The sequence below is a fragment of the Anguilla anguilla genome, chromosome 9 (assembly GCF_013347855.1).
Source record: "Anguilla anguilla isolate fAngAng1 chromosome 9, fAngAng1.pri, whole genome shotgun sequence".
Taxonomy (NCBI): domain Eukaryota; kingdom Metazoa; phylum Chordata; class Actinopteri; order Anguilliformes; family Anguillidae; genus Anguilla; species Anguilla anguilla.
The window spans coordinates 11,487,422-11,508,583 of NC_049209.1; the positions used below are offsets into that span (position 1 = coordinate 11,487,422).

The 21,162-nt window shown below is 38.2% G+C and overlaps 1 protein-coding gene across 6 annotated transcripts in view; it reads right to left on the minus strand.

The window, feature by feature from the left end:
• The window catches only part of npas2 (neuronal PAS domain protein 2), a 65,619-nt gene that overhangs the window by 24,726 nt on the left and 19,731 nt on the right, over positions 1 to 21,162 (minus strand). For 2 of the 6 annotated variants that reach the window (XM_035434563.1, XM_035434558.1), the window contains exons 1-6: positions 14,506 to 15,402; positions 4,313 to 4,514; positions 1,942 to 1,998; positions 1,286 to 1,440; positions 692 to 783; positions 43 to 132 (exon numbers count right to left, since the gene is read on the minus strand). In XM_035434563.1, the coding sequence (XP_035290454.1) occupies positions 43 to 132; positions 692 to 783; positions 1,286 to 1,440; positions 1,942 to 1,998; positions 4,313 to 4,368 (450 nt within the window). In that variant the 5' untranslated portion in view covers positions 4,369 to 4,514; positions 14,506 to 15,402. Of the gene's footprint in view, positions 1 to 42; positions 133 to 691; positions 784 to 1,285; positions 1,441 to 1,941; positions 1,999 to 4,312; positions 4,515 to 14,505; positions 15,403 to 18,839; positions 18,860 to 18,930; positions 19,031 to 21,162 lie in introns of those variants that run through there. The other 4 variants (XM_035434561.1, XM_035434562.1, XM_035434559.1 and 1 more) reach the window with 4 other exon arrangements.

Genomic DNA, 21,162 nt, shown 5'->3' on the forward strand with positions numbered 1-21,162 from the left:
GGCCGACCTACAGTTACTGCCGTCAGAAAGGCTCCCACTTACCGGTAAATGGCCAATGAGCGAAGAAACGCTATCAGACACGTATATTATGTTTCCGTCTGTTGTAAGTGCTATGAGGAAACCGTCTAAAGCCTGTGAGAAGAAACACAAAGAGGAAAACTCAACATTGGCTCATTGGAATGAAGGCACTCTGGCCACTTTATTACCATGACCCATGTTTTCACTGTTGCATGCCAACCTCATCCCATTTCATTGTATGTATTGTCCATCATTCCGCAATCTATACACAACAATAAAAATTATGAAACACAATTTCAAGTGAGCCTACATCTGTTTTAGGGGATTCATTTCTCACAAATGAATCAGGAAATCAGACAAACATACATGGACAGCTGCAGTTTGTTGCTTCACTAAGATAAGTGGGAAGCTGTAGAGAAAAATGACTTTCCATTTATTCATCCATTCTTAAGTGCAAAAATGTGCATATTCTGTTGAATGTGTTCCACACTAAGGATGAAGAACAGCATATAAAATGCATATGGCTTTTGTGAATAGGCTTCATATTCTAATCAGGCATAATACACACAAATCACTTGTTTCAGTGCACAGCTGAAAAGGATCATCTGTACTACAACCTATATTCAGATCTTATGGTGATGTTGGTTGCATTGATTCTGGCCCAAATACAGACCTCCAGCATCAGCTGGGTGAACTCCTCATTGCAGAGGAATGAAGGCTTCCAGTCCTGTTGGATCTCACACAGCTCTGTCTGTGCGGAGATTTCTGAAACACAAAGAAAAGAAACGACGCAGGACCGCCAGGGTTTAGAAATGCTACAGATTGGAAACAGCACAGCCTAAGACATCCAGTAAATGACAATAGCTGTGATCTTGATTTCAGGAGGAAACATAACGCTGTCATATTTCCTTTGGGTTCCCCTTTCTAGGGTCCAGAAAAGACTAGATTGCGCAATGAACTCTCCTCAGTATTTCCACAGTGTGGCACCTTCTCTGTAAGAAGAGCCCTGTGGAACAAAAAAGTCCAACTCTACAGCTAAGTCAATGTCTTGATCTCAACTGTGGGGGAGCTGTGGTAAAAAAAAAAAAAACACACATATCCAATATGAACGCTAGCAATACAGCTCTCTAAGTGCTGTTCACCAAAATACTGTAAGCCAACTGCCTTTACATTTTTTAAGCTTTTAGTCGTCAGGAGCCTGTGCAGAGCTTTTATCAGTGGCAAACAGGATGGGCTGAATTTGCATTAGGGCCCCCATGGGTTTTACCTCTGTGTTTCTGCAGGAAGTCGATGGTCCTCTGCAATATGGTGGACTTATCCATCTTACGGGGATAGCCCTGTCCCTGCAGCATGGTGCACAGCTCCTTAATAAGGACATTGAACTGGTCCCGTCGCTTCTTCTCTGACTTATTACGCGACGCCCTTTTGAAAAGACAACAAAAGGAAGTGATCAGAAAACAGCAGGGTAGACGTGGTAATGTACCTGAACCTCACCACCCCATCCCAAATAATAAGGCCATAAAACAGACACCATTAGACAACATTATCAAAATCTGTGCTGGCAAAAGGAAAGAGGGATCAACAAGTATGGTTAAGCCTAGTTTTCATTTAAACAGACTTCTTCACTACATTAAGAACCATTATCATTACCCTGTTCATCACAGATACAGTACACATCCTCGCTGACCCTATGAAGACAGTCATATTTTTTTTTCTATATGTAACACATTTTACAAATAGCCCTTTCATAACATTTGTCTGAGTGCTTTCGTAAGCTTTCATGTTCTGACAGCACTCTTCACCTCTCAGAAGTCCTTTAGTGCCATCAAAGCCAGGACATCTTGGCCAGTACCAGTAAGAGTTTTTGATAATTAAAATGAATGACATTTCAGAAAAAGGTGAGGCTCATTTGGAGAGGAATACCTTTTTGCCCTGTCCTTCTCATCTTCATCCAGCAAGTCATCCACACAGCTACTGGTGCTGGGGGACCAGAGGGGAAGAAAGCATTAGTTATTGCACATCAGCAATGTTATCGGCAGACAGACAGAATACAAGACATCGACGGAGAACAAATCCTTCCGATGCCTTTTCCATCCACAATCACCAGCAACACAGATGAACAGGAGACCACAGAGGATAATGTTCTATAATGTTCATTTCCAACTGGTTTAAATGAATTTAAATGTGAAAACTGCCATTTGATTCAAATCTTTTTGTATACGTATTTAATGTCTCCTTGGTGTATTACCATATTCATAATACAGGGACAATTGGACTCGTATCTATTTTTATCAGCAGGTAAAACATGGCCCGAATGTTACATTTTTCTTGCTACAGTATCCCTTTTCCCAAACTGAGTGGTATGCCATTTTTGCAGTACTCTGAGATTAAGTGAATTCACGTCTAAGCCAAGCCCAGCCAAAATGTCTGACAAAAAGAAATTAAGTTGTCATATGATGAGGCAGAAGAGGATTTAGGGCCAACATTGAAAGGGAAGGCCTACATTTGAAGGGTAATCACTTTGAGGTGGGTTTGGAAATGGTATGAAAACTCTCGCCTTTGAAGAGCTGAGATGCCCTCTGATTCTTGGGATTGATTCCACCGATGGAACAAAAACCTTTGTAACGTCTGGGGATTGGAAGAATTTCCATAAATGACCATTTAAGGAAAAATGGTCCTGTTCAAGAGACCACTCCCCTCGAAACAGCTCTATTCCACAGCCGTGTCTGAGTGAGTGAAAGAGGGAACAATCACGTGTAGAACTCAGGAGTGGGAATCACCAGGGACCTCGATATTGTCATGATACTTGGATATTGTGTTTCAAGTATTGCAATTAGATACCGCAATATATTGCTCTATTTTATTGCTTTATATTTGACTGCAGTAGAAAGTTGAAATCACTCGCCTAAGGACAAAATATGCTAAAATCCATTACACCCTATAATAAAAAAAAGCCTTGCATTTCAACTTCTGCAAGCCATCGGGGTCCAGGATGCATTTTGAGGAGACAAAATTGTTTCAGTTAGCCTAATTATCTATTCACCAGCTACACCAATGTGAATGTGGTTAAAATAAATTTAAATCATTCTGGATGACTGTCGGGGGGGACCCAAAACCTTCTAAAGGGGTCCAGGGCATAGAAGATCTTGGGTCTCCCACCCCCCACCCCCACAGTTTTCCAAAATCCTGTGGAAAACACTAGAATGAGTGTCTGGTTGCTAGGTAGTATGTATGATTTGGACTATTTGTTGGATGTATGAAGTAACATAACACTGTATTGTAAATTAATGTGTATTATGGAATGGCAGTAGTTGTTCTCCTGATATTAGTCTGACCCTCAAGGGTCGCCAGGAAAACTTGAGTTACATTTTTTTCTCAAGTGACCATGTTAAAAACGGGAACGGGAGTTTTTAACATGGTCAAAAAAATAAAAAATTTTATGACTAAAAAATAGTCAGCCAATCACTGAACACAAAATGAAAACGATGCATCTAATCACAGGTGAACTTGCAACCTGTCCACACCTCTGTGACACGCTATCAGAGTTGATCAGTGAACCTCCCAGCCAATTACATTCAACTTTGGTACCTGCTTCGAACTGCGCAAGAGCCATAGGAAACAGCAGATTGTCTACAACTGCCGCATGTCTAGAACTACAGAAACTATGCGTTTCATATGCTGAAGAGGAAACTTAAGGCAACTAGCCACCAAAACAAGCAGGAGATGGCTGCAGTACAGGTCTGGCAGAGCATCACCAGAAAATATACTCAACACGTGGTAATCTCTATGGGTCACAGACTTCAAGCAGTCATTGACATTGCATGCAAAGGATATCCTACAGAGTTCTAAACATGACTACTGTCATTTATATAGCATTATTATGTCCCAAACAATATGGTGCCCTGAAATGGGGGGCTATGTATAAAAACTATTGTAATTTATACATGGTGTTACAACCAAAATGTATGAAAGAATACCCTTTTAATAGAAGCTGAGAATCTGAACTGTGGATCGCATGTGAATTTTTTGATTACAAATCTAAAATTGCAGAGTACAGAGCCAAATAAAGAAAACATTTTGTCACTGTGTGTACACACACACACACATTACTATTATAATTTGTCCAATTTTCTATCACTGCGACCAAAATGAAAGCACAGCCTTGAAATTCATTTGTAAACCCTGCTTCCAGGAACTGATTTAGGCCAAGCTGAGTGAGCTTGTCATCAGCTCCCGATGAGATACCCGAATCAGTGTGTGTGTGTGTGTGTGTGCGTGTGGGGGGGGCACTTACTCCCAGTCTGTGCGGCTGGACGGACAGAGGCTCCCAAACTCCGAAAGGCTGTCCATCCTCACTCCCTCTCCTGAGCAGGGCTTCTGTGAAATCCGGCTTGTCCCATTCGCACGGTGTGCACTGAGGCTCCCTCTATTTCCTTAAACTTTATCCTCCGTCAGCCTCTTCCAATGGAATCGGTCAAACAAATGAAGACCAGAATCTGCAAAAAAACAACAAAATGAATCAACCACCAGGACAGGGAACTTTGTCAGTTATTTTTGCACTGTACAGCAGGGCATGTTCCACTGGTGTCCTATAGAACCTGTCATCTTGAGACTCTCTCTAACCTGGTTACTGTGACGCTGATGCAACATGGCCCCGCACAGGAAATGCACACTGAGCTATATTTCTGCTGAATGTGAAACAAAGTTTCTGAACATTTCCTGTGATCAACGACATCCATGTGGCAAGGGGCAGCACTTTTTTCTGACTACTTTTAAAGAGTATAGATAATAGAACCGGCTACTGTTAGCACCACATCATGTATTCCCGTGAACATTCTCATGTAATATTCAAATTATGTGCATCCTTTAAACTTGAGCAGCACGGAATACATACATTTATTTTTTCAGTTAATTTTTATGGAAAAAAAAATCATCAGGCAACGTTGCAATACATTGGTAGGGAGGAAGGCCCGTCAGTAAGGTCTCGCGTCTTCTGATTGATAATAGACTATCAGTAGGCTACACGTAAAAACATGTGTTTTTGAGAGTATACATAGAGCATGAGGAATTTCTTTCAGATTATGGAAGTAACTTAAATTAATTTTGGTATAGATGCAAGCTTGGCCCCAGGCCTAACCATCTGATGTACATATTTAAATGACATTTATATTTCATAAGCAATTTCTGCAGAACACATACAAAAAACCAGGGGACACAGAAGTGGTACATTACATGAAAATGCCTTAATAGTTAATAACCCAGCATCCAAGAGGGCAGCTGAATATTTCATTCTGCAAAAGGTTCTCAAGATGAAGTCATTATCCAAGCTGTGCCACCCTAATTTCCAAAAATCATGAGTGATCTAAGGTTCTTATTCATTGTGTCGCCCTTGTCTGTCACAGTTTGGATTCTGCGTTAATCAAATATGAGGGCAGTATAATGGGATGCCTTGCAAATTGCGGAGCGATGTTACTAAGAGCAGTTTTAAACTCAGAAAATGCTGCATGACCTATAATCACAGCTTGCTTATTGATACAAATGCGTTTAAATACTCTCTGTAATGAACACTCATTCATGAGAAACCCTCAAACTACACTTTGAAAATCTTATTGGGACTTGACTTGATTTTCTCTTCAATGGAAATGCAGCAATTCTTCCTTTGGTAGACAGCTTCTGTACTCATGATGCAACAAGCATCATTTTTCTTGCAAATACTAAGACAGACATAAAAAATAAGAAGAGAGAGAGAACACAAGCCCACCCAATGGCATTGCTTGTCTGAGGTAAAAAGGACTTTGTTGATGCAAATCACATGGATTGGTTGCCTTGATGATGAAACTGGAGTAAAGTATACTAACCATCTTTAGTTACCACTTTGACACCGTGTTAATTCAACACGGTGGAAATCTTACATGCAGAATCTCCCCTGACCTAGAAACATCCTGGAGATAGATAAGAAAAGGGAGGTGAACCCTCCTCTTTTCAAATTTCTGCATAATAAAGGGGAGACTGATAATCCCTTTCCCCAGCTATGCAGGAAATTGTGAGGAAGTGATTCTGGATATGAGCAAGACCTTTGAGAATTCAAATGTCTTTTCTTCTGTTACAAAGCTGTAAAGAAATCCACCCTGGGCTTCAACTATATATACTACCACACAATATCAGCTTACTCAATTTCAAAAAGTGGGTGAAAAGGATATGGTCTCATGTCAAGGATAGACTAGAGAATGTCTTTCACATGAAAGGTGTTGTAAACTTTACACACCGAGGGGAAAGGGTAAAACACAGCAGAGGGAAGGTGACTGTTAGCTGTAGGTGGGAGCAGCATTCCAGTTTACTAATTTACAAATGGCCAGCAAGACCCAGCCAGTCAAAATAGTGTAAGAGAAAATATACTGCATACAACCAATAAACACACAATGTCTTACACACAATATGTACATATTTGTTCCCTCAGAAAAGTATTGCATTCCCTTGTAAAGGTATGAAGGAATACAAAACCATCAACAAAAAAAAAACGAATTCTCACCATGGTCTCCGCAGAATGAACTGCTTTACAAAACTTTGCCTCACAACAGCTGTACTCCATTCAGACTATTTGACAACTAAAGATAGAGCCCTCATCTATTTAGGTCAGTTTATCTTGGTTTCAAGCCTACAGTGACCTGGTTGGCTCATGTGGTACTGGGTTAGACGCGAGACATTCCACCAATTCTCCAGAGTATTCCCCAGGTCAAGCCAAGAAACCACTGCCTCAAGTCAGCCAGCTCACTCCCAAACTTCTTGAGCCAATCAAGCGAAACGATCAAAAAGGACTTCGGAACATTTACGTTCCACACTGGAATCCTGTTACAGGGTTTCCAACTGGTTGGCAGAAGAAAAACACAAATACTTTTGCATTTTCCTGTTGAGGAGACAGTGGTTCAAGAGCTGGAGACGTTTTGCAGAGTGTAATAATTATGGAGCCTGTGAAGAGTAACTATGATGGTTTGGTGGCTGTTTTTTTTCCATGTGTGACTCTTGCAGAATGATGTCTGTGATTCCTATTTCCACTGGGCTGAACCCACAGAGCTTTACTGCACAAATTAAAGGTGAACTACACAGTAGCCACCAGAGACAGGGGTTTAGACTCTGTTTAGCGTATTTCTTTCCTTTAATGAAACACATGTGTCGGCAAAGGGGACACTGCAAAGGCCAGACAATAACAGTTCCACTACAGTGACCACAGGGATTCACATTGCATGGTGACAGAGACAAGCAACAGAACACAAAGCCATTTCAGATGGAGGTGCTCTCTGTAATAACGGCCGCAGGATTAGAGACCACAATTTTACATGTTCACCCTTTCATGCCTTGCTGTGCGCAGAATGAACACATTAAACCCCACAGAATGAAAAGAGCCTTTGAAAATGGTCATTGTTAACGTGTGATGCTGTGGCAACACTAGCAAAAAATGCCTATTATAGTTACGTATCTCAGATCCTGTAGAAAACAACAGGCACTGCTACACAGACCTAATATTTAAAATATTATTATAAATTATTACACATATTTAAATTGAACATTCAGAATTGTCACCATGGATATTTCAATACAGAGCAAAACATTTTAATTGGAAATTCAAAAACTCAGGCCAAAATGATCATGCATGTACACAATCCTAACTAACCTAAAAGGTTCATCTAATGCAATGGGTCTTGAAAACAGTTACAAAAGAACCGCACATTTAGGCTACAAACACAGGCTTAGCTATAGCTATAGTTATAGTATAGTTTTGACGTTGCAGGCCTGAGCCAGGGCTACGTCATTAGTTGGCTATAACGAGGAGTTGGCAGGGGCAGGGCACAGTTTATTCTAGCCTGGCATGGGTGTGTTCAAAGACAGCTTGGGTTTCGCGGATTACCCCTGCAATAGTTCCTCCAAACGAAATCCCAGACAAACAGCGGGTAGTCAATGAGGGCTACGCCTCTCCTCACATCAGGGCTAGCTCTCTTGTTCTACTGTGCAAACTGTGGCATGGATGGGTACAGTCACAGGCAGATGGGTGAGTGGACTGGGCCGCAGACATTTCAGCTGCCATTGTTTTGGATGACTGAGAGTGGCAAAGAGACACAGTTGGTGATTGTAAATTCGGATTGATTTTTAAATGGGGGGAAACCATGTAAAAAATTAGAATGTAAACGGGGGAAAATATAACTGAAAAAATATTAACTGTAACTGAAATAATATATAATTCTGGAAGATAGTGCTTGATGTGCCAACTTTCATAAGAATCAGAGAGTGCCATGCCAAAGTCGGACTGATTTCACTTGAGTGACCTGCTTGGAAAATGCTGTGGGAGCCATACAAAAAAATTTCTAACTCTCCTATCTCCACTTTGTGTCTGTTATCTGAAGTCTGTTATCTCCTATCTCCACTCCACAAAATCAAAAGTCATTTTATTTTTAAAATGCAGTTTATTCGTGGACTTGGCGGTGCTTTGATACTTTCATATGTTTAATTGCATAAATGTGCCAACACGTAACCCACACCACTCCACTATAAGCTAAAGTCACTTTAAGTATAATTAAGCTCAGACCATGAAAATGTCAGACCTTCCATGAGATAAGAGCGTAGAAACTAATTTAATCCTGTTGCATCTTACAACTCAAATACAATTAAAAGAACAAAGCTTGATAATGACAAGATCCATTCTTATATAAAGCCTCAATCGTCAGTGGAGTGAATGCACCATCATGTATTTTCTGTGGCAGTCAACAGTGTTTTATGAAACAATATCAGTTTATTAATCTCTATAATAAAGAAAACACAATAAAAATAAAAACAAGATCATAACATTAAATCATTTGCAATTTACTGTACGAACCTGGCCTTGGCTTTTCACTTGAAGATGCTCAGTTTTCACAGCAGTGGTGTAATTTTTTTTTTGCCTTTTGTCATATCACTGATGTTAGTTTCAGTTCCCACCCATTCATCAGTCATCGAGCTTATCAAACTGACACAGTAGTAATGAACACTAGTATTGGAAGGTATCTTGATTAATCGGTACCTAAAGGGTATATGTTACCAACTAAACAAGAGTTATTTATAGGAGTTATTTTATGGTAACAGCTTTGATGCGCATTCATACTTCAACTCAAAATTCTGGGTTACTGAATACAAAAGAAAATATATAATTTATCCTGGATGCATTAACCTCTTTACAGTGACATCATCTTTTATTTCTCCACATTTTCCAAGAAGACAAATGTGATTTTTTTGTGTGGGAAGACTATAATTTCAGTAAACGTCCTGGGATGTTGCAGCGATGATTTTTATTTTTGGTGATTTTGCTTGAATCTTTCTTAAAAAAATAAATGTTCAGTATAAACTGTTGGAAAAGGAAAACACTTATTTTAAAAGCTTATTATTTTTGTTCTTTGCCTGTTCAATTTTTCTGAGCTGGATGTGTATCAAATATTTGGACCACGGAACAACTCTCACCATATGAATTTAATAGAAATTCTGGCTGATGTCTGATGCAGCTACGAGACAAGATGGAGGCCATCCTCTAGGAATTCATTTCTGGATCCTTTATCAACAGAATTCATAAAGAAAAATGTCTTCTTCACATGAGTTGCTCATTAAAATGTTTTCTCTTGTTATGAATTATAAATGAAAGAAAAAGAAGATTGTCAAATTACAAAACCTAAAGACATAGCTACCAACTGTGACTACGGTAATCAGTGCAGGCACGGATATGGAATTTACTCATGGCAAAACCCTTAAGTAACTGTAAATAATATCTGAATTATACTTAAGGATACAATTTCATGAGCTAATAATCTGTGTATCATGTCAAGCAGAACACAATGTTTGTTCATTCAATAGATCTGCCTGTTAAGAAGAGAAGATCATTGACACGGGTGATGTTATTCAACCCATGCTTCAGTTTCCACGAAATGTGATAGCAGATGCTCAACAAAAGGAAAACAGCTCTGAAAGACCCAAATGTTAATAACAGGTCAAACCACCCAGTAAACACACATGTGACACAGCTTGCATGTAGTAATAATTGCACACATAGCATGTGAGGTGATCAAATGTGATACATTAAACTGCACTGCATTATTTTAACCTTAGCATAGCACTTCTAGATTAATTTACCTGTGACTCAGTGAGACCTATTGTAATACCACTAGTGATAAAAACACTGAATCTTTTGCATTTTGCATTTGTGACACAGAACAGCACAAGAATGTAAAATTAGATTTGCACACAGCACAGGCTTTTGGGTCCCTGTGTTTTTAGAGCTTGCACTGAGTGGGTGGTATAGAGTCTGAGTCAGTTGTTTGGGGGTGTGGACGAGTGCAAATGGCAAACACACGCCACAGGGATAGTTCGGCAGATTTATGGGAACTGAACAATACTACACCGAACATGTTTTCTTAGCACACATTCAACAGTGTGGAGGCATCCACACAAAGACACTAAGAAACAATGTAATCAGAAATCTAATAGCAGTTTAATAAACAATCACTATATACTGTTACAGAACAGTTTTTAATGTTTTATTTTCAAACACTGCAAGTACAAGTACATCCATAGACATACAATTCAAATAATGCACAGAAACAACATGGAATGGCCGCTAGTCAACCCTCTGTTGTGTCTTCAGCTAACTAATGCACATTCCTCAGAGGCCACTGATTCAGGTGTATGAATATTGTCATGCAGTCACAACATGCGGGCAGTTGAATAGGTTCTGCTGCACAGCAACAGGCAGACCAACGGGCAAACAGCAGTTTCATAAGCTAAACCATAGATGCCATCTAGATATGAATCTATGATCAAAGTACTTTTTGATTCCAAAACAACAGACACCCTACACTAGTCAGCTCCATCTTTATCAATGAAAGCATGATTTGCAAGATTCTTGTAGCAGAGCTGAAACCAGCCATGCTGCATCTCCTTCTTGTCTGTGGCAACAGAAGATTTTTTGAAGCTGTATCACTCAATACTGTATTGGGACCTATTCTATCAATGTTTCAACCAGAGCCAACTATCCCTGGTCACAAAACTGCACACCTGCAGATGGTGTGGCACAAAACTTCAAGATAGCTACAAGAAAGACATTCTTAACATGCCTTTCTGATGTACCTGTAGTACACCAACATATGTAGAACTGCATATCCCATGATGAGAGAAATGAACAACTTTCATCTGTAATTAGTTAAAAATAACTTCATTTAATACCTCAGGAAGGGCAAAATTGGCAATTGAACACGAATGTACCTTGATTGAGTGGAGTCAGAGGGCATTCACAACATAAGCAAAAGAGAACAGGGACATGCAACACAATTACTCATTGGAAGTGGAAACTGTGTAAGCAGTTCTGATAGGCCAGTGCAGCCACACCTTATCCACAACCTCAATTAATTTACTCTGACTAGCTGTGCTTTTCGCCAAATGCGTTAACAACATGCGTTAACATCTGCATATGTGTAAGATCCATGTGTGTCAATCCTCCCTCCCTAGAGGAACTGTACTTCATTTAATTGCATGAATCAACCCCTTTTGGTTGTAACTGTCTAAGTCCAGAGGAATTCCGTGATAATTGCCATTTTGGGCAGTTCAGTTACTTTCCTAGATTATTATTTTTTTATTATTTCTTTTTTTAACCATTTCCGCAATTTTTTTGGGTGGGAACGGTCATCCTTAATGTGGTCTACAGTGTGCTTGGTAGCCTATAGACTAGGCCTGTAGCATTCTCACCATATTGCCAAATGCAGGGTATATGCTACCTCAGAGACTCAAACCTCATAATGTAAAACATGTTGTACCAAAACAAACTATCCTATCCTGTTCTATTATTTTAATAGGCCTAATGTGTGTTTCACATTCTTAAAGGCTAAAAAGCATGCTTTATTTCCGTGATGGACCAAAGGCATTTAATCTGCACTGAAGGTATTAAATCTGAATTTTACCTATAGCGCCAACTGCCCACTTTTTATAAATTTCAGACACTTGTTACTATTGCTGCAGTTGCACAAGCTATTTCATGTGTTTCACACAGCTCTATTAATTTAATGAATTCAATTTTTTTTTTTAACACTGTGGCTTTTTTTCTGTTTTCTGTGATTTTCAACAACTTTACCACAACTGCTTCGTGACTTAGCAAAGCCTTAATTATGTATATTATTAGGTATATACTGCACCACGGGGCAGTGCCATGTTTTTATTGTATATAGTCTATTATAGTAGACAATAAAAATGGAAAAATGTAGGAACAGACAGGAAAACGAAAGATTTCGGTAAATAAATATAAATAATCAAAATATTACTGAAACCTTAAATGTATTGCAGACTAAATCCTTAAGTTGAGGTTTAATGTGATACACAATTCTACTTTGAGTCTACTTTAAACTCACATTTTCACATAATTTTCAAAGCAAATTAACACACAGATTGCTTAGAACCATCAACAGTGTTCAAAGAACACTGGTATTGATTGGGTTTGTATCCTACATGAGGCCGACAATGTTGAAAACTCAGCCATTTAGAAGGCACAACACCTGTTGAAATAGCTACAGACTGCGGAGCAAGCATTTCTGAAACTAACATCATTACCCATAAAACAAACTAGGCCTACATAGTGCTCGAGCAGTCCTTGTCTTTCGAGCACTCGAATCCTCGAGTACTTGTGCCCATCCCTAATTGTAACACCTATATCTGCTTAAAGAAACCAGTTTCAGCAGGTTTATGGGTAGGGCTGCTTGCACAGGCAGCAAGAGATATACTTTTAAGCTTAAACACATTACTGTTTCTGTATTTTGTAATGTGGTACAGGATGACAAGTATTTTAACCAAAAAAGCCCTTAAGCAATAAAGCTGAGTGATACCTTATTTTCATTTTCCTGGTAAGCTTGCAACAGTCAGCTACTGGCCTGACACATTCAGTCAATGCTTAATTACCATTGTAGTCTAATGAAGAAATACTATATGACAATCACAAATAACTGGCTTTAGTTACAATTTACAAACGAAGAGATCATATGAAAATTTACTCAGGTTGTGTTACAGACAGTGGAAGAAATGTAAAACCTCATTCCAAACTGGCTTAGTACCTTTTCTCCAAATAAAAACCATACCTTACCAGCTACAATTTTACAGCTTTTAGAGCATAAATGGCAGACTGACTTTACATTTTGATTTGATCAATAAAACAAAAATCAATTATTACATTGCCTGGATTTGTTCTTCTGTAAGAATTTCCATTTGTTTTTTTCTGTATTTGTTTTATCTGAAGACACAACAATTTTGAAAGTGAGGAGGACACCGCAGCCTGGAAGGAATTTAAGGCTAATGCTGTCCTATGGTATGTCCTAATAGAGATATAAAATAAAGGCAACCTTTTACTTCTAAAATTCAAAACAGTATAAATGCACATCCCCAATAGTTTAGATTCACTGCACAAATTTCACAACTACAGACAGTGCCCACACTTTTAATTTCATACAACATCTACAATGTCCAATTAGATTTTACTAAGATTTCAAGCCAAGCACATATTTTAAAATAAAAATTTTGAATCACCATCACTCAGCACACTATGATTAATTCACTACTGTGAAACACATTTGACTGTCTGGTAATGGAGGCAGGCAGGCAGATTTGAAAATGAAACTGAAATGAACCTTAGACTTTAGAGGAGGAGACAGCATTTTTGTCCCGTGTATCACACAACTCAGAGAAGACCAAAACAATAAAAAAATAAAAAAAAGATTAGTCCAGCGACGTGAGGCAACACCCAGCCACAAGTGCCTATTAAAGATATGAAATTAATCACACACATGCATGAAACAAACAGATATCCGCTGTTAAACAATCTTTAATCTCCGTGCACACGCAAGACAGTAGGCTATATCCTGGGACTAGGAAAGCCCCCTAGAACGACACAAACGTACAGGTGTTTTACCGTGAGCTATACACCGAGGACTCGTCCATTCCAAAGTAAGTCGAAGTAGCACTAATTTGCACACGCATGTCTCGCCAATGACAATGAAATCTTACAGACTATACGATTTCCGACATGTTTCTCAGAAGATTCAAATTAACTACAGTTTGCCTTAAAGCCTTATGTAAATATTTAACTGGAAAACTTTATAAAAACAGGAAACACCACTAGCCTGTGCTTATTTTTCAACAGCTGATTTTTACGCAGCACAAAGATATTCTCCCTGCATAGGCTACTCATATCTTTAGTAGGCTTGCGAAATGTCTAAAAGGTTGTTAATACCATTTTAAGACTGAACATTTGAGACGTCGTTGTACCGTATTCTCATTAACAAAATGTAACTTCGTTTACGGCAGCTGCCGAGCTGTCAATCTTCATTGGATGGAAACACAAATACGTCGATCCGTGCAAATGGTAGCCGACATGTCCACGTACGGGGAAATAGTTTCGTAAGCCACAGCATAAAAACAATACGCGAACGCAAGACGTACCTTAAATCAAGCACCTCTGATGGCTTTAAGATCCATACTTCAGACCCGTATGTCTTCGTTTTCCGACATAGCTACAGTGCTGTCCACATCAAACCAAAAAACCTGACTTCTCGCCATATGCAAGACATTCACCAAAGACACATGAAAATAACATGTAGCCGAAGAAAACGCGTTTATAATATGGAAAACAGTGATTTCCAGCAATGGGTACGCGCAAGTGTGTGTCTGACAGCGTGTAAAAGTGTTTTTCTGCGATATTCCGCTGTTCTCCTTCGCTTCCTCCAGCTCAGTCATTCACTACTGACAGCCTCGGGTAAACAGGACCGGCTGAGCTTTTGCAAACTGAGGAAAGTAGGTCATTCGGCAGCTCAGTCCTTAACTACATCGTCATTCGCAACCGACATTGTAACTCACAACTGAGAGCTGTATGTGTACAGGGAGAGTGATGATACATACATTGACGCACTATTTTGTCAAATACAGCAGCCTAGGTCATTTTAATTATTTTTCCGCAGAGAAAATAAACATGGTAGGCCTAAATGTTGCCATTTCCGCTTCCGAATTGTAAAATACACAGATGACCTATATTAAACATGAAGAAACTGAACCATGGGTTTAAGATCATCACAGACGTTCATCCACGCAATGATTCGACAAATTAGCCTCCATGAAATATGAAATGTCCAATCAATATTAGTGCATTGGTATAAAATAAATAAAATCGGATATAAGTGCAACAGGTCTAGTTATATTGCTTTCCAGAAATTAGGGAAACTATCAAGGGCTCTAAACGTACATCTAAACGGATTTATATCTATACCAGCCATGCTTGTCATAACTCAGTAATGAACATCGATATTTACAGTGCTCTAGTTTCAGTGTTCCTTTAAAAATGTATGATTGGAATTCAAGCTGCTGAAGTTTACACTCCTGACCTAAGCAGTTTGCACCTTTACCTAAATGTAAAGTAGAATACTCTTCCCAGAATGTTTTGGAATATCTAGTTATGGCAGTCAAATAATTTCAAATAATTCAACATAGTTTCACACCTGCTTTCAAACATTATGTTATGATTTTCCAGGAACTAGTACTGCATCATTTAGTTTAATGGGAAATGAACTCTGGAACATTACGGTATTCACCAAATGAAACATTTAAAAGCCAACAATAACACTCATAAAAGTAATCAGCCCTTTGGTAATAAATCAGAAAGATGATATCAAAGTCTACTGAACTGAAAACAAACAGCATGTGATGGCACAACATTCCCTGTCATTGCAGTGTTTCCACATCTGGATCATTCCTCACTCCTCTTTAGTCTGTACCCTACTGTCATCTCTGGGACATTCATGACTGAAATGCAGCAAATTTGCTCATTAAAATATCTGGTTCTGAATTTTGTCAATTTTTGAGCACCTGACTGCTTTCACTGTGGTGCAAATGATCCTATGGTTAAAAAACTCTGGTCTTCAGTATCACAATCAGACATTTTGTCATAAATCGAAATACCTTTTATTAAAATGCTAGCATAATTGTTAATGTCACAATCATTAAACAGTTTATATCACCAATTTGCCATTTAAATATCAACTCCGGCTTTTAATACAAGCCTTAAGTTATTTGTCAGTTGTGTGTAAAACAGCTGTAGCAATGTCTAATGCCACTGCAAAAGAGTGAAAACACAGCTTAAACAGCATTTTAAGTAAATGGAAAGGGGGCCATTTTAACAACAGCTGACATTACTCTGATATTGCCAACACGTTCATTTAGAGATACCAAAGATTGTTTAGTTTTGACAGGATATTTATAAACTCTTCAAATATTGCATATTGTCTTCACTGATGATAAAGAACATAAAGCAGTCCAATCACTTTATCATTATAATTAGGATGAGTACAATCATAATGTCTTGGTGGCTGAGAACAAGATCCACCCTTCTCCAAAGTGGAAAGAAAGGCCACTAATATTGAAATATTATGTGAAATGATGTGATAATGGAAATTTGATCCACTAACCTATCAGATAATTAAATTTATTCTTAATGAGCCAAGCACACATGAATGAGGCATCAATTGTAAAGCGATTTGGATAAAAGCGCTATATAAATGCAGTCTATTTACCATTTACCACACAGATGCAGATAAATTTTAGGTGTAATAGAGCTCTCTTCTGTACAGTGTTAACTAAAAGCGAGTGGTGGTATTCCCAAAACATGCTGTGTTCTTAGTTTTCCTAATGAAATTTCCACTTAGTTAACAAAACTGAACTGAACATACAAAATCAATCAGTGCTAAGCATGGAGGCTTGAAGCAGAGTAGTTTACATTTTTTGTTTCTTCTATTATTTTCACAGCATGATGCAAAAAGACACCTCTAAAAACTTTTGACATTGAAGAAAAAAATATAATATTTTTTTTTCTGCTCAGCACTCTAAAATAGATAATGGTGGCAGTATGACACAATGGCTGGGGAACTGGGCTCACAACATCAAGGTCATAGGTTCAATTCCCAGGTGGGGCACTGCCGTTGTACCCTTGAGCAATGTATATAATTGCTTCAGTAAATATCCAACTGTAAAATGGATACTACGTACAAATTAAAGCTGTGTGTACAGGACAAAAGCATTAAAAGCATAAATGCTTAAAAGTAAAAAAAAAAAAATTTTTTTTGCTTTCAACATTATGACTGCATGCCACATCTCTCATTTCCATTACATTTTCATTTGTAACAGTAGGTAGGAATGGCCTTTCTCTGATTGGCCTGGATATGTGACCTGAGCGTATGTTCGCCTTTTAATTTATACTTTCACATCCAGTGTCTAAGGAGCAGGATGCTTTCGACTTCTTCACACAGATGTTGTTAATGGGCAGGACTCCCTGACTGCGCACATATTCTAATAAATGCAGCACATGTCTCAGAGAGACATCAAAGCCACTTGCTGCAGTTGCCATGGTTCCTTCAATTTCTGGATCAATTTCAGTTTGAGAATTCAAGTAACAATTAGTCATAGCAGTTCTTACTGAATGTCGACACTACGAAGAGTTAGCTAGGTCTTGTTGTGTGAGTCATAGCCTGTTGTAATTTTCTCTGTTGCTCCAGTCAAATAAAAATATGGAGGAGCACTGCTGGGTAAATATCGCAAGTTATTTTCCAGAAGATGGTGGAGCTTTAAGTAAAATGATTGTGATCCAAAGTGATCCATCCAAGTGGCCCAGTGTGTTTCGTAATAGAGGGTTTTTCTCTCGTTAAAAAGATGTAGATCAAAATATAATCTAGCTTATTACTGTCACAGAACAGCTGACTTGAAAAAAAAAAAAAACAATATAAATTATGATCAATCCAACTATTTTCAAATAAAAAACTTTGGGTTTTTCTCCCTACAATTTTTGCTTTTATCCACAAATTAAATTTGTAAAACATTTTATCTAAAAAAGTTCATGTTGTAAAACTGGAACCTTTAAGTATTAAAATTGAAAACAATGCTGTAACATATACTGTACATAGAGCAGGACTGCTGTTGCAGGTTATATCTCTGTCCTTCATGTAAGTGTTTCTCTTCCTGTTTAAGCATGATCCCACCCTTCCCTTTCCCCTTCCACACCTTTATGACTTCTGAATTTGGCACTCTGTAAATACAAAACATCACTTTCAGGATTAGGACTTTCAAATTGATGAATACAACTGGAACTTTAAACTACAAATTTCTTCATGAATTATCTCCTTTAGGCCTACCTCAAGAAAAATGTATTTTTCAAAAAACAGTTCTGTTTCAAAGGATGTCTATCCAAATTAAGCAGTATATGCTCTTTAGTTTTATATGCTTTTAGTTTCTAAAAGCATATACATCCAAAGCAAATAGTTTATTAAAAGACCAATCATGGTGCTGTTGCAAATGTATGTAAACTTGGCTTCAGAGCTGTAGGCAGACATTTGAAATGTTGGCAGGAGGTCGGACAAATTGGCAGTGGCACATTAAAAATGTTTCAACTTCTAAGATCGTCACGGCATACCTATTCCGTAACCACTCATTGGCAAGGCATGTTTTGGGAAGACAATTGACTTCTCCCTCAGCTGACCTAAATAACTGACTTGTGACTAGCCAGCATAGCTATTCCGTCATCCATATTTTCTATTTCTATTATCAAGCCAGAGATCCCTCGTCAGAAACAGAGGTTACATGTCTACGTCACAAGATAGAAGAAATGCCAGCAGTAACAATGAGTTGCCACGAATGGCTAGGATAATGCTTGCTGTCATGCTGGTTTTTCAAAGCAAAGAACACAATACTGCAAAAAACAAGTGCATCAATGAACATAATGGAATCACCTTACTCACAGGTTTCTGTGAAGAGAAATCCATTTCCATACTGCCTTTGTTTTTCTCTGATAAAGAAATCTACTAAGTATGATAAAACCAGCTTACTTACTAATTTCTAGATGTTGCTGGCTGGGCCCAGATGACTAGACAGCAGTTGACCCACGACACAGAATCAAAACTGGTTTTGCTACTTCTTCAGGCAAAAAGAAAAAGTGTAAGGGACAAGTGATGAAAGCCACAAGAGTCCAACTTAGCCTACTTTACTGGCTGCAATAAAGACTTATTGCTTTGTTTACCAGAGAACATTGAACTTCAAAAGATGACACGTTTCTGAACAATTTTCAACTCTGGGGTTAATTCATAACTAATTACAGCCCTCTGCTTCCTGGAGTGCATAACATAAAATAACAAATCCTGTTGAAGTTAACAATACAGAACTCATGTCTGGAAACAATTTTATCCCTTGCATACCCACATAGGCATTGACTTTATAAAAGTGGAAAAATTCCATTCATACACTGTCCAAGCACTGTCCACTAGCAAGGTTTTTAATATAAAGGCCTTTAAAGACCTGCCAAATGAAACATTGCAAGGATCAGCCAGTTGTAAAAAGCCAGCTGTGTCATCCAGGGCAATTGCAGAGCTTATGGTATTTTACATTATACCCAAGTAGATTAAAAAAGTACAGGAACAGGCCAATTTTCAGAAATTGTGTTTACTCTATAAATGGATGGAGAAATGAAAAGCACAGCATGAAGTCATAGCCTTAACCCCACTACCCAATGCAACAACAGTGCACTTTATTCTTAACTTTATTCTGAGAAATAACAGTAAATATGCATTTTTCATCATTCATACAGCCATATGCTTTGAGGTCTTTGATATTAAAATGTGTATCATAATGTAACACCCGCTAAAACGTGGCACTATGAAAGTGTAATTGTCTGGTTGAGAACTTTTAAAATTATATTAAATGAAGCTACATATAATATTGGGCATTTGGCCAATAGCCTTCAAAGCCCATATGATACTTATGACGTTAACATGATTTCACCTATTCTGTGATGACATCTAGGGCCTGCTGCATAATATCAGCCTTGTCCACAGGTCTTGTTTCAAGTCTCATGACAAATGGTATGCATGCACCAAATCTACAGCAACACAGGAATGCTAAAAATGTGACATTGATGTCTTTACACTTTTCCTACCCTTTGTTGTACTACAACTGAATCACAAGACACCCCACATAATGCTCTCATATAACAGATACGAATCAGGCTTTCTGTCATCAAGGTGACACATGCCAGATCTTTTTCATAGTTTTTAACTGTGAGGGCCTATCTGCAGCTTTTTCCACCTAAAATGGATTCCCATTAATCAGCTGAACTGACCGGGCGAAGCAGCATTCCGTTCATCTGCGAATCCTCACACACCTTTATGAATGCGCCAGACTTTTACACTTTGATTCTATGGGGAGTTCCAACACTGTGACACCACATTTCCCTGTTAGCGTACCCCAAGCTGTGTCAGATATAAGGGAAGGCGAGGTAACAGATAATACAGACAGACCCATTCCATTCAAATCAGCTCAAACTAGAAAGCATTGTGTACATATTTGTGCTTGTGTGCATGTGTGAGAGAGACTGCTACCCTCTAAGACAGCTGTACCAGTGTGTCAGAGACTCATAATTAGTGTGTTATTTCACATTGGCATTAGGGATTATGTATTACTGCCATTGGTATGGGGACATGTTCATTCAAATAACTAAAGTAAATAATATGGTAAGTAACAGTGCTGAACAAATATAGGATAATACTGATAGAACAGATAAAGATTTTTTTTTTTCCATGTATGGAGATCCAAATGGCTTTCTTGATTTGTCATTATTATGAAATATGGGGAACGGGGAAATGTGTTACACATAAAATAGATTGTCCTATATAACAAGCATCACTGCTGTGGTCTCAGTGGGATGTATATATGCAAGAATATAACCAATAATCTATTAGTAAGCAAAACGTACAATATAATGTATTGGAAAATATATTTGGAGTGCCCCTATATATGAAAATGTATTACTCCATATATATATATATATATATTTCAATATATGCAAATATATAAGGGGTTATTGTAAACATACTTATACTGCTAAATTCGGTAATGGTACTGTATCATGCCAGATCACCAGATCCTATTTGCCTTAAAAGATAGATATCCTGACCAATAGCCAAAATTTTTTAATTTGTCATTTATTAACATGTTGAGGAATTTATCTGTAAATATTTAAGCATCTATGAAATAGGAGAGAGTGGGTGCCTTTGATTTATACAGCAGACT